The following is a 13,661-nucleotide window of genomic DNA, read 5'->3' on the forward strand; positions in this document are numbered from 1 at the left end:
CTGTGTCATTGAAGATGAAATAATGAGGGAATAGCCCACAATTGTCCATGAAATAGCTTTTCAGTCAATTGTCCAATTACTTTTGGTCCCCTAAAAAGTGGGAGGCACATATAGAAAGTGTTGTAATTCCTACACTGTTCACTTGATTTGGATGTAAATCCCCTCAAATTAAAGCCGAAAGTGTGCAGTTAAAACACATCTTGTTCGTTTCATTTCAAATCCATTGTAGTGGTGTATAGAACCAAAATAAAGACAACTGTGCTGATGTCCAAATATTTATGGGCCTAACTGTAGGTTCAACACCAAGTCCTGCTCCTTCACTCTGACAGACACCAGTCTGAGGACTTTCACCAAGGTTACGTATATTTCGGGTGTCTCAAAACACAGTTTCCACGTGATAAAAAGCAGATATGATGTAAAACTTTGTGTCACCTCGCTCATCATATCCGTCATCTCTCTGGCAAAGCTGGTCTGCGACGTGTCGGGTAGCGTGGAGTACAGAGAGCTACTCATGTCCTTCCTGCCACTCTCCTTGTATTTAATCTAGGAAAGTAGGAAAACGTGGAGAGAGAAAAGAGAAACTTTTAAACAAAGCCGCAGGTAACACAGAAACCGAAAAGAGTCAGAATAATCGGTCAAACTAGTTTGTGCGTGAGGAAATGAACATGTACCTCACTGAGCAGCTCCGTGGTCTCTTTGGCGTGCAGCGTTTCCATGGTTTGGGGCAGCAGAGAGTAGAGAGAGGAACTCGCTTCCTTTTTTCCAGCTTCTTTATACTTTGTCTGCACAAAGAACACACAACAGAAGATTTAAAAATGATCTTTTTTTAAATACTCTAAAACAGGACATTTCTACATTTAAATCATATTTCAAACAAAATCTGTGTGATTTTTCAGCTTCAGCTGCTTTATTTTCCCCATTTAACAAAGAAATCATTCAAACTTAATCATTTTGTGTTCATGGACAAAAACAAAGACATTCGAGAACATCATCATTACTTTTTTATGGTAACAAAAAGAGTCGCTAAGAGTATCATTAAAAGTAGAAATGCTGTTAAAACATTAATGGAACCTGTTTCTAGGTGTTGAGTTTTTGTTTACCTCACTCTGCAGCTCTGACAGCTGTTTGACCAGCTGTGTCTCCATTGTCTCTGGAAGACGATGATACAAACTGCTCTGACTCGCCTGCATCACTCCTTCTTTATATTTCACCTGTGAGAGCAGAACAGACGTTTACAGAGACGACTACAGAGACGTTTACAGAGACGTTTAAAGAGACGTTTACAGAGAAGTTTAAAGAGACGTTTAAAGAGACTTCCAGAGACGTTTACAGACCACTACAGAGAGACGATTACAGAGATGACTTCAGTCGTTAACAGAGATGTTTGCAGAGACGTTTACAGAGACATTTACAGAGACGTTTACAGAGACGTTTACAGAGACCACTACAGTGTCGTTTACAGAGACGATTACAAAGGCGTTTACAGAGACGACTACAGAGACGTCTACAGACGACTACAGAGATGACTACAGTCGTTAACAGAGACGTTTACAGAGACGATTACAGAGACGTTTTTCAGAGATGACTACAGACGACCACAGAGATGACTACAAAGAGACGTTTACAGAGACGTTTACAGAGACGTTTACAGAGACGACTACAGAGACGTTTACAGAGACGTTTACAGAGACGATTACAGAGACGACTACAGAGACATTTACAGAGACGTTTACAGAGACGACTACAGACGTTTACAGAGACGTTTACAGAGACGTTTACAGACATTTACAGAGACGACTACAGAGACGTTTACAGAGACGTTTACAGAGACGATTACAGAGACGATTACAGAGACATTTACAGAGACGACTACAGACGTTTACAGAGACGACTACAGAGACGTTTTCAGAGACGTTTACAGAGATGACTACGGAGTCGTTAACAGAGACGTTGACAAAGACTACTACAGAGAGACTTTTACAGAGACGTTTACAGAGATTTTTACAGAGACAACAACAGTGTCGTTTACAGAGACGACTGCAGAGACGTTTACAGAGAAGTTCACAAAGATGACTACAGAGACGTTTACAAAGGCGACAACAGAGACAGGGATCGCAAACAAAAAACCCAAACTGAAACGCCACTGAACGTGGTTGTGATTGGGCTCATGATCGCTGGCTTTCAGCAGTGTTGTCTCTAAATACACAAGACTCCACTGTTAAATATTGATATTTTAGACATTTCTTTTGCTAAACATTAGAGATTTACACGTTTTCAGGATTTTAAGTATTTTAAACTGATCTACAGTTGGACATTGTTGGTTTCGATTCTTGTGTAGGACCTTGCGCTCATAACTCTTCAGTGACAACACTCTCTGACCAAATCAGTCTGTTGACGTGACATTTTAGTATCGGCTCAGCTTAATCTCATCAGAGCAGGAAAAAAGCACCATTTGATACCTGACTCTGCAGCTGTGATGCTTCTCTGGAGTGTTGTGTGTCAATGGTCTCGGGCAGCAGAGAGTAAAGGCTGACGTTCATCTCCTTCTTACCGTCCTCTTTATACTTAAGCTGCAGAAATGAGGTGATGAATAAATAACAAATGTTCCCTTCTATGATGATAAAACTCATTTAAGTATCAGGTTATGACACTGAGGTAAGTAAGCTTCAAAAAGAAATGATTTTGCATCATCGTAACACATAATGAGTCCTCCACTAGTTTATATAAATGTAAGGGTTTAACATGAGCGACTGTACCTCACTGACCAGCTCCGACACTTCTTTGGCATGCGCCGTCTCCAGTGTCTCAGGCAGAATCGAGTACAGAGACGAGTTTGTGACTTTCTTACCTGCTTCTTTGTAGCGCATCTGCACAGAGAAACACATTTCAACATCTTTTTAAGCATAAACAGAGAGAATGTGAAAACAGAATATCATCATCATTGTCGTCACATCTGACCTCGCTCTGCAGCTTAGCCACAGATTTGGCAAACTGAGTCTCGGCCGTCTCTGGAAGCTGCGAGTAGAAACTCTGCGAGAGGCTCCTCCTCCCGACTTCTTTATATTTACTCTGAGGAGGAGAAGAAGTAGGAGGAGGATTACGAGTTCTCTGGTGGACTAAATCTCAAACAAAAACTGAGGAAGAAGGAGAGTTGTGCCGTACCTCGCTGTGCATCTCTGTCATCTCTCTGGCAAACTGGATCTCCGAAGTGTCTGGGAGTTGGGAGTAAAGAGAGGGCAGAGTTCCTTTCACCAGCTTCTTCGGACGATAATTCACCTGAGATGCAACACATACAGAATAAAATCACCGACCAAGAATGCAACGCAAACTTTTCATCGCAATAACATAACATAACATAAAAAGTCGATGGAGAGATGTGAGCTGACGCAGATTTTATTGCAAAAATCGCAGAATTGTGTGTGGCTCAATACGTTTTTGAATTGATTTACTTCAATTCACAAGGTTCCAATTTGATCAAATGTTCTATTTTCTATGTTAATTATCAGTATATTTTAGGGTTTTCACCTACGTCACGTTCGGGGCAGTAACCCCGATGCGCGGCCATATTGGAGGTACTCGGAGGTGAAACTGCGATGGATGTATGACCGAAACCACAGAAAAGCTCCTTAAAATGTGTTATAGATGCAAAGGCGTACAGGGAAGGACTTGGTCTGCAGAAAAGGGCACGATATTAGGTGGTGCAGATCCATACGAGTTGGTTCCCTCATCTTGGATCAATGACGACCGGAGAGTCTTCCTTCTATTACGTATCCTGATATCGTCAATAATGTCTTAATTCACTTAACCTTAACTGTATGATATCATGAATACCCAAGGTGAAAGGTTAGCCAAGATGGAAGGAAGCGATAATTATCGTTCTATCTAAAGAAGGCAAAGATAAAGAAGACTGCAAAAACTATAGGCCGATTTCACTTTTAAATGTAGACTACAAATTATTTGCAAAAGACTTGAGGCCTTCATACCAGATTTGATTGATGAAGATCAAACCGGTTTTATACCCTCCATAGACAGGGTATAGACAACGCCAATGTGGCAGAAGTACAATTATGGTTAGTTTAGATGCTGAAAAAGCATTTGATAGTGTTAGTAGTAATATGTGGAGCCTTTAGCACGGGCAATAAGGCAGAGTGGGGAACTGCAGGGTGACACTGTTGGGGGGACTGAACATATCATTGGCCTGTTCGCAGACGATGTCATTATATTTCTTGAACAACCAGATATATGTTTCCCACACCTAATGTCTCTTCTGGGAAAGTATGAATACTATTCAGGGTATAAACTGAATATATCAAAAACAAATTCTCTCATTAAATTATTCTCCATCCCGACAAATAATAGATGAAATGAAATTCTAAAACAAAAGTATCTCGGTGTAACTCTGAGTAACTCGCTATTTTATAACACCAAAGATAAAATCGAGGCAACTCGCTAAACAACAAGACTGCTGGAGATTATGTGTGAGCGTTGAGGCAGGTCATGCACACATCTTTTGGAAATTTACAAAAATTAGAATATACTGGCAAAATGTTAACTCGGTTGTAAAAGATGTTTTGGGATATGTAATCCCAAATACTTGTCCAGTGATGTACCTTGGGAATATTGAGAATGTTGTACTGAAATCTTTAGTTGACTAAAGTATTACCCGCAGCAAGCAAGAGAGTGATCACAAGAAACTGGCTCAATGTGAAAATGTGCAGGAAATCCTTGTTATGGAAAAATTGACAAACCTGTTGAGACTCAAAGAGATTTGAAAAAAACTGGGAAAAATGTCACATTTACATGAGACATGACACCAACTGAATGCTAAATGGAATAATAATTCCAATTCAATTGTATTTTCTATTTTACTATGTTCTATGTTACCTCACTCTGCAGCTGCGACACCTCCAGCGCGTGCTGGATTTCCGGAGTGTCAGGAAGATGAGAGTAGAGGGAGTTGGACGCCATTTTCTTCCCGTCTTCTTTGTACTTTTTCTAAAAGTAAAAAAACAACAACAATCAGATTAAATGAAAATCCAGTCAACGGTTCCCGTCGTGGTGTCGGCATGACGTCGTACCTCGCTCTGGAACTCATGGACGTTCTTCGCCAGCTGCATTTCGGCCGTTTCAGGAAGCTGAGAGTACAAACTGCTGCTCATCTCCTTCTTTCCCTCTTCTTTGTATTTGTTCTGAGGACCAAAGTTTACAACGATGTTTACAAATTATTTCAGTGCTAATAGTGCATTAGCTAGTTAGCTGAATAAGCTGTGACACCATTAATCACATTTGCAACTGTTTATTTTTGAATGAAATATAATGTAAGGATTTTATCAAATGGATTCCCTTAGTTTACAAGTTAGCAAACCGAGCTGTATGCTAACATTGATTACATATTACAACATTGTCCTCTTTGAATGAAATACAATGTAACGATTTTATCATTACGGCTTAAGTTTTTTCAGTAACACGTAATATAATTAGTTACTGTTTCAATCATGATAATGCCATTACCGTTACTGCCCAAAAATGTGGCGCATTACTTTAATTATAAGCTAAATGAAGCTGTTTTCATCAGACCAACACTATATCTAAACCGAGAAGCAAAGCATTTTTTTTAGTGTTGTTCTGTTAGTAGTTTATTGTATTAAGGGTCCATTTCATTATAATATTCAGATTTATCATAAATAATTGAACATGCACATGAATTTAAATTTCTGTCAAAGATGGGGTGGAGGTTGAGGTCCAAATTATTTGAACATATAAAATGTAATGAATGCAATAATTACTTTCATTAGTAAATAGTTACTTTTATAATGTGTTACTCAGAAACTACTTCAGTAACATTTCCAACACTGGCAATAAGTTTATCAAATAGCTTGCTGTTTAGCGGACCTAGCATTTATGCTAACATTCATCACGTGTTGCTATACTATATTTTTTTATTAATAAAATACCACATGTACTAATTTAGCATGCTAGTTAGCAAATCTAAGTTGGTTTTGTGCATAAAATAGGATGGAACGTGTTTGTCATATTAGCCTGGTAGCTAGCAAACCAAATTGTGCAAGTTAGTATAGCTGTTAGCTAACAATGCTAGAATTTACTACTGAAAAGTTTAAATTGGATTAAATTTGCTATTCATGTCCCCGTTATTAGAAGATGTGTGATTCATTCATTCATTTGTTCATCATGCAGTCTGACCTCACTCATCATCTCCGTCAGCTCTCTGACAAACTGAGTCTCTGTGGTTTCAGGCAGCAGAGAATAAAGAGAGGAGGAAATCTCTGTCTTCAAGTTCCCTTTGTATTTAATCTAAAAAACAAAAACAAAACGTACAGTTACCACTTTCAATCATTGTTTGACTGTTAAAATGAAATATTGTGGTTCTAAGTGATGATGATTGACCTCACTCTGCAGCTCTGAAGCTTCTCTGGCATGTTGAGTCTGTGGAGTCTCCGGCAGAACAGAGAACAGAGACAGAGACGCCTCCTTCTTACCGTCCTCTTTATACTTGGACTGAAACACAATGACCAGATTAAAGGATTGAGGTGTAGTCTACGATATCTCTTATTTGAGCTAATATTCTAAATAAAAAATCCCAGAAATAATGAAAAAGAATATTTATCTTTCTGAAAAAAAGATGTTGCAGAATACTCTACAGGAGACATTGTATTATGGTGTTATGTACGGTGGCCTACAAGGGCAAACGCACTGCAACACCCATAACACAGGAGGATAAACAAGCTGCATTTTCAAAAACACAAACTAAAAAAAAAACCTACGCAGAAGCAAAAACACACACAGGACAGAAATCACCAGCATTATTCTAAAACGGCAGTGAGTCTGTAGGAGCGCTCGTTTAAGACTGAGTTCAAACTATCTGACACTGAAAACACTGAAAGGGATTTATGGTAAAAACCCTGCAGTCAAGCTAATTGAGTTTTCAATAAAACCCTCACATCACCGTTTAGATGTACAGTACATGTTTGATTGTGCCCATCTCCTTGCAGCTACTGTATGTTTCAGAGACCTATTAAACACACATACGCATCTGTACAAAGTACTGTATACATTGATATCTGATAGTGTGCTGTAAACCAGTTGTACTTTGCATACTTAATTAAAACACTGATCATAAAAACTGTGTTACAGGAGGATAACCTCAAGGTATTTTAATAAAGTAAGAATTCAGTTGTCTCCAGGGTTAGGGTAACGGCTGGTCGTAGAGCCGCACAAAAACGAGCACTCCGTTTTAGAATATGCTGTAGTGTTGTGTCGGTCACCAACGATTCGTTCGAAAGAACTGATCTTTTGAGTGAACGAACTGACTGGGCTAAAATCTGTTATTCCTTGTTTTTTAGGAAAAATAATGCAGAATGGTAGTTAAGTTTATTTGGGCATGGATGCTAACATTAGCAGATAGCACCAGAGGTGACAGAGCAGCTTCTGGGTCCCTGCGAGCTAAAATCACTGGTTTTCTCTATGGGGTTTGGTGTGGGGGAGTGAGTGGGTCTTAGGATATCGTTGACTTAAGATGACATAACTTTTATTAATCAAGTCTTACATTTTTAAGACTTTAAAAAAAAATGTCTTACACCATAAAAGGTCTGTACCTCATAGAACCACACATTGGGCCTGATTTACTAAAGCTTTGCACGTGCAAAAACGTGTGCAAACTGGATTGCACATGCACATTTGCGTTGCTGCTGATCTACTAACAAGGCGCAACGAGGAGTGCGTCCCTCAGACGGGCAAAATAGCACTCGCAACCCATTTAGCGTTCTTGCCTTAATGCATATGTAATATGGGCGTTTACACGCTATTTTGCGTGTGCTGGGAAGAGAAAATGTAAATGTGTTATTTTAGCACGCGCAAAGTGATTTAGCTGAAGCACAATCCTCTTAGAAATCCATAAACAAAAATACTTTTTGTAAATCAGGAAATTACGTTTTTCCAGAGCATTCACGGGCATTCACAGATGACGCACATTCATTTCTTATTTGGTATATCTGAATAAATTAAATATAGATATCCAGAGGAGAAATGTGTGTTTGTACTGGTATGGGCTTACCTTGGTCTGCAGTTTGTGGTTCAAGGAGGGGTCGTACCTATGTTCCCCGGTTAAGACTGGAGGAACGGGGAACCCCGCTTTACCTTAACGGGTTTAGCTCTAACCTGCTCTACTCTCGGTGCACGGCGAAGCTCAGGCGGTGCAGTGCATACTTCACCAAAACCTCACAGGCAGGTTTCCATAGTTCCAGGCACATTTAAATGCAATAAATAATCACAACAATCACTATTTAATGTAACTATCTGAATCAACACATAGATTCATATCTATATCGATTGTCCCATCGCATCTGATGTCAGATCAAAGGCTATTGGCACGCTTAAAGGAAACTTTATTTCCTTTTTTTACGGCAACATCCATAGTCCATAATTTCTTTGTTTGATACGTCAGGTAATGATGGAGCTGTCCATCATACCGACGCAGGATTAAAATAATAATAACATAAAAAGGTCCTATGGACCCGAGGGACAAGGACGTCATATATGCCTCGATCCCAGTTATCTGCACATCGCAGAACGTCAGCTGTACTTTCTGTTCAGTGGCTTCAAATTTCACTTTGTACTTCCGTTGAGTCTGCTCTTTCTCTTTCTCTGTGTTGACAACTCTTGACTAGCGCAAAATCCTCATTTAAATAGGGCGGTCTCAACCACTTCTGCGCCTGTAGTCAGTTGTGGCGCCAATCTAAGTAGGTAACCCGCAAAATGCAAACCAGCAGCAGGAGCAGTCTTTAAGCTTTCGCACGCAATTTAGCGCTTTCTATTTGGAATCTTAGTAAATCAGGCCCATTGACTGTAATACCTGGTTTTAGGGTTAACTCCAGCCTGAGTTCAGGTTTAGGTTCATCTCTTTTACCTCAGATATCACAGCGCTGATGTTCTTGGAGTGGATGAGTTCGGCTCCAGGAACAAACCTACTTTGACCTTTCATCTTCTCAAAGTCTTCCTTATACTTCACCTGCACAGTGAAAGGTGAATGTGATGGGAGGGTTTTCAAATGAACACAGTAAACCAGTAAATGTTCCCATAGACGCGTCGCGGGAGATTAGCAGTTCAGATTGAAGTGTTTATGTTAAATAACGTGCATAAAAGGGAGTTTTAATTTAATTTGTTTAAAATTAAAAAATGATATCAGGTGTAAATGAGTCACTACATTATGCACAAAATTGCTCTCATCACAATACAGTATACAGAAACACTGATCTAAACAACATTTGAACTCAACGTATTCCTAATTTTCTGCTCCTTAAATGTGAATATTTTCTGGGTTTTGTTTGTTATATAAAAATAAATCATTAAAACTGAATCATGTTGTGTCTGTGGACATCAGGACATTTGAGAACATCATCATTTCAATCATTTTTCCACATTTTCTGACATTATATGGATCAAGCAACTCATTGATAGATGTAAGTGAGTAAGAAATTCAACCTGTTTTTCTTTCAACAGATTTTCTGACATCTTATGGACCAAGAAACAAACTGAACCTCCTCCTCCTTTTCTGCTTCCTTCAGTGTTAACGCAAGGTAGCGTTGCCGTTGGTAACCATCCCTGCCAAAAATCCAGAGAGGGGCCTTTATTCGACTCAGAGGAAAAGTGCAGTTTGACTCGTGGAGCAGCAGCAGCAGCGGCTGTGAAACGCTGAATGAGGGTGAAAACGCTGTGGGCTGGTGAGACATCGACTCCCTGGTGTGAGTAAAATCTGGCAGCTCAGCTGTGACTCATCAGCCTCAGTGGAAGTGAGTAAAAATAAAAAAAATAAAAAACACATCTTCACGTCATTTCTCCAGCTGCTGTCACTCCTCTGTTAACCTTCAAACATCAAACATCATGTACAGGACCACGATAACAACATCTGCTTCTGGTGAAACACAACTGTTTAACAAACATTTTAGTTTGGTCCATAAAATGTCGCTTTGTCCACAAACACAAGTTTAATCAGTTTTAATGATTTCTTTGTTACATGGAGCAAAGAAACCAGAAAATATTCACATTTACGAAGATGAAACAACACTGAAACAGGTCTTCGACTAATTTCCCAATTAATCAATGAGTTGTTTGGTCCATAAAATGTCAGAAAGTGTTTATGGAGCAAAGAAACCAGAAAATATTCACATTTAAGAAGCTGAAAAATCACACAAACTTGTTCTAATGATCTAAAAAAAAAAAAAACAATCAAATTTATAATCAAAATAATCAATTAGTCATTGTAGTCCACGAAAGAGTAAACAGTGAATGAACTCACGTCACTGGCGAGTAAACTGCACCTCCTGTTGAATGCTGGGTCAGGAAGTGGAGGCTTCACATCAGCCTGAAAATACACGTTCAAACCATGTTAACATCATTATTCATGGGACCCTGTTTATTCACACTTTCTTATTAAACACAAGTAGTTTGGCACAAAATACTGATGGAAAAATGCATCGCTCTCACGCTCACTCTCCCACACCAAAGTCCTTAGAGAAAACCAGTGATTTTAGCTCACAGGAACACAGGAGCTGCTGGTCTACTGCTGATGTTCTACTACTACAGGAACCAAACATGAGACTGTGGTGACCAAGTGGTCAAAAATGCAACCTGAATGAATTTTGACTGAACCTTTACAGGGACAGTTTGGACTTGTTAAAGTGAGATTTTGGCACAGTGGGTGCTAACTGAGCTGTGAGCACCTCCTGCTGCTGAGAATCTGTATAAGACAGGCAGGTACACATTAGGTGACAACATGACTGCGAGCAGGGAACTCTCTGTAAACTAAATCAATGATTTTAACATCACAGCACAAAAGAGTTGATCCACTGCTGCCTCCTTCACTAAGTTTAAATCTTATTTTGTAACTCCAGTGGTTGAAATACTTTTTCAGATTTACCTCAGTGACACAAAGTGACCACACGAGGCAGCAGTAGACCAGCAGCCCCTGTGTCCCCACGAGCTAAAATCACTGATTTTCTCCCTGGCCTTTGGTGTGAGAGAGTGACTGCTTCACAAACTTCAGTTTCCTGTTGGAAAAGTCTGTGAGATAAAGACATGAACATTCTTGTGAACGTTCTCATGAATGTTCTTAAAACATAGTAGATTCATCTTAGACTTGGAGTCTTCTACAAAGTGGTTTTACTGCACATTTGTTTTCCTTTATCTGAACATTCACTTTAGTTTTTACCTCTGATTCCCAAAGTCCCAGAATAGTTTTCCTTTCACAATCCTCTTTTTCGTCTCCTTCCTCCTTTTCCTCCTCTGATACTTTCCTGGTTTCACTCTCCTCTTCCTCCTCCACTTCATCCGTCCTTTCCATCGCCGTGACGACAGACGTGGACAGTATCATTTCCTCAGCCCGAGCTTCCTCTTTCTCCTCCACTTGATCCGTCCTCGTCGTTGTGACAGATGTGGATGATATCACTGCCATCGATTCCACCGTCTCCTGGAAAGACTCTTCTCTCTCTTGCATCACTTCTTCAGTCAGTCCATCCATCAGTGGAGCAACTGGTGCTTCCTCTTCCTCCATGTCAGTCTCTTCTGAGGACAAAAAACCCGAACATATTTCAATTAAAATGTAAATAAAAACATAAGATTAGATGTTTAAAATAAAGGGATGAAGAGAGAAGACACACATAATCAAAACCTTCCATATGACTGTACAAGTCATAAAATCACAATTTTCTGCGATAAGTCGCTACAGTTTTTTTGACAAAACAAAAAAGAATTAACTTCTGTTGTTGAAAAAGATACTAAAAGCTTCAGCGAGAACAATCCACATAAAGACAACAACCACACTCAAGGCTAACACTCATAACTAGGTCTCAAACTCATTTTGCCTGGGGTCCGCATGAGTTAGAGTCTGGGTCCGCATCAAGTAAGCACTTGATGCAGTACAACTGTAAAGTACAGTACAACTGTAAAGTACAACTGCCCAGTCTTCTCAATCTTTATTAATAACGGTTCAGAACATAAACATTTCTTCAGAACATTGGCTGAGTCTTGATGCATGTCAAGACACTTAGCCAGGCTTTTAGCTAGAGGGTTTTTTTAGAGGGTGTCCCCCCCTTGCCCCCAGAATTTCTGCGCACCGCCCCCCATTATATTTCCCTTTCCTGTATTGTGCACCTCTCCAAGCAGGCTCTCTGTATCCAACGCAGACTGGATCATTTCTCTATGCACAATTTTATCCTCACATCCATATATGACACATACATAATGATCTTTATGACGGGGATCGAGTACAGTCGCAATGAAATACAGGGGGATCAGAGTAGATCTTAGTAAAACGTGTTGACAGATTCTCAAGAGCGCACTTTTCATTGTTTTCACTCCATGGTCTCAATCTTTGTGTAGAAGATCTTTAGCGCTGTAATTAAGGGAATAACAGATGCATCTGGGGAGTTCATAATCTGCACTGTTTGCAGCCAATTTTCGCTTTTGCACAAAGAGACTTTCCAAACTGATCTAGGACAGACTCTAAGCGGGTATAGACAGGCACGTGCTGGCCGCAGTTTTTGCATGCATCATCACAACATCGTTTTGGTGGTTACCGGGGAAACGGGAGGAAACTTGACTTGACTGATATCTTCTCCCTGGCACATGTGGGTGGAGAGACTGCAGCTCTGCGGACCAGCGCAGCCGCTTGCGTTTGTTGCTGGGCGTCTGTGCGAGCACACAGCCAGCCGTACAGTATGTCTCTAGTGCATGTATGCAAGCATATAAGCGAAAACAGAAACACAATCACACTGCTATAGTAACTTGACAACAGCTGAGACGTTGTGATATAGATTGTGTGTGTGTGTGTGTGTGTGTGTGTGTGTGTAACTTCTGTTTTGAATCAGCAGCTGCTCCAGTCTGCAGCTTTTTTAAAAATGTTATATCAAGTGGGGGGCCAGTGTTTGAGACTACTGCTCATAACTATCTCATATTAACATGCTATGCTAGGTGTCCGCTAGCTAGACTCAAAATGACGAAGCTAACTTTGACAGATGATTTAAGGGTAACCCAGACAACCTGCCGCTTTCTCGCTAATGCGTGCATTTTTGTCTGCCACCGCAGTCACATCGGCAACAATAGATAATCTTTCACACAGTCAGAGATGACAGATGAAATTAACTCAACTTTAGCTCCCTCTACAGGCAACTTGAAAAAGACGGGTTCATTGACGAGGGATCGTCTACATGTCAAGGTCACTTAAACGTTCCGAGATTTCTTTCCAGATTCTTCAAGGTCATAGCAACGCATTCGCTAGCCGTCACTGGTGACTGTCGCAGACTTTGCCAAACTTCGTACGTCACATTCTCAAAGTCTCCCATACTCACCTCATTCAATCTAAGTTTTGTCCTGACGGTCTTTTTTTACGGCAGTCTTTGTCACTTTTCCTACTCGTCAAATGTCGTAGTCTTCGTTGAAGGTTCTTGTAATCTTCTTTTTCAACGTCCTGTTTTAGCTTTAATTTAAAAAAAACAAACTAACAAACCAAACAGTAACCCTATGAGCGACTCAACGGCTCGATCTCGTCCTTGAGTGTCTGCTGCAATGGTCGACTGTCGTCAACGGCAGATCACCGGAAACTTCTTATCACGTTAACCGTCCACATTTAGCTTCTACTCAAGACCTTA

At 40.1% G+C, this 13,661-nt stretch overlaps 1 protein-coding gene across 1 annotated transcript in view; it reads right to left on the reverse strand.

Annotated features, from left to right (window-relative positions):
- LOC310937513 (uncharacterized protein) overlaps positions 1 to 11,566 on the reverse strand; it is a gene marked incomplete at both ends in the record, with an annotated part of 57,048 nt that extends 45,482 nt beyond the window's left edge. The window contains 14 exon segments of the mRNA XM_083901796.1: positions 433 to 543; positions 672 to 782; positions 1,101 to 1,211; positions 2,460 to 2,570; positions 2,757 to 2,867; positions 2,959 to 3,069; positions 3,163 to 3,276; positions 4,885 to 4,995; positions 5,079 to 5,189; positions 6,202 to 6,312; positions 6,406 to 6,516; positions 8,924 to 9,025; positions 10,313 to 10,378; positions 11,225 to 11,566. Of these exon segments, the coding sequence (XP_083757922.1) occupies positions 433 to 543; positions 672 to 782; positions 1,101 to 1,211; positions 2,460 to 2,570; positions 2,757 to 2,867; positions 2,959 to 3,069; positions 3,163 to 3,276; positions 4,885 to 4,995; positions 5,079 to 5,189; positions 6,202 to 6,312; positions 6,406 to 6,516; positions 8,924 to 9,025; positions 10,313 to 10,378; positions 11,225 to 11,566 (1,734 nt within the window).
- Between the last annotated feature and the right edge of the window lie 2,095 nt (positions 11,567 to 13,661).

Source organism: Microchirus variegatus, assembly GCF_963457635.1.
Source record: "Microchirus variegatus genome assembly, chromosome: 15".
NCBI lineage: Eukaryota > Metazoa > Chordata > Actinopteri > Pleuronectiformes > Soleidae > Microchirus > Microchirus variegatus.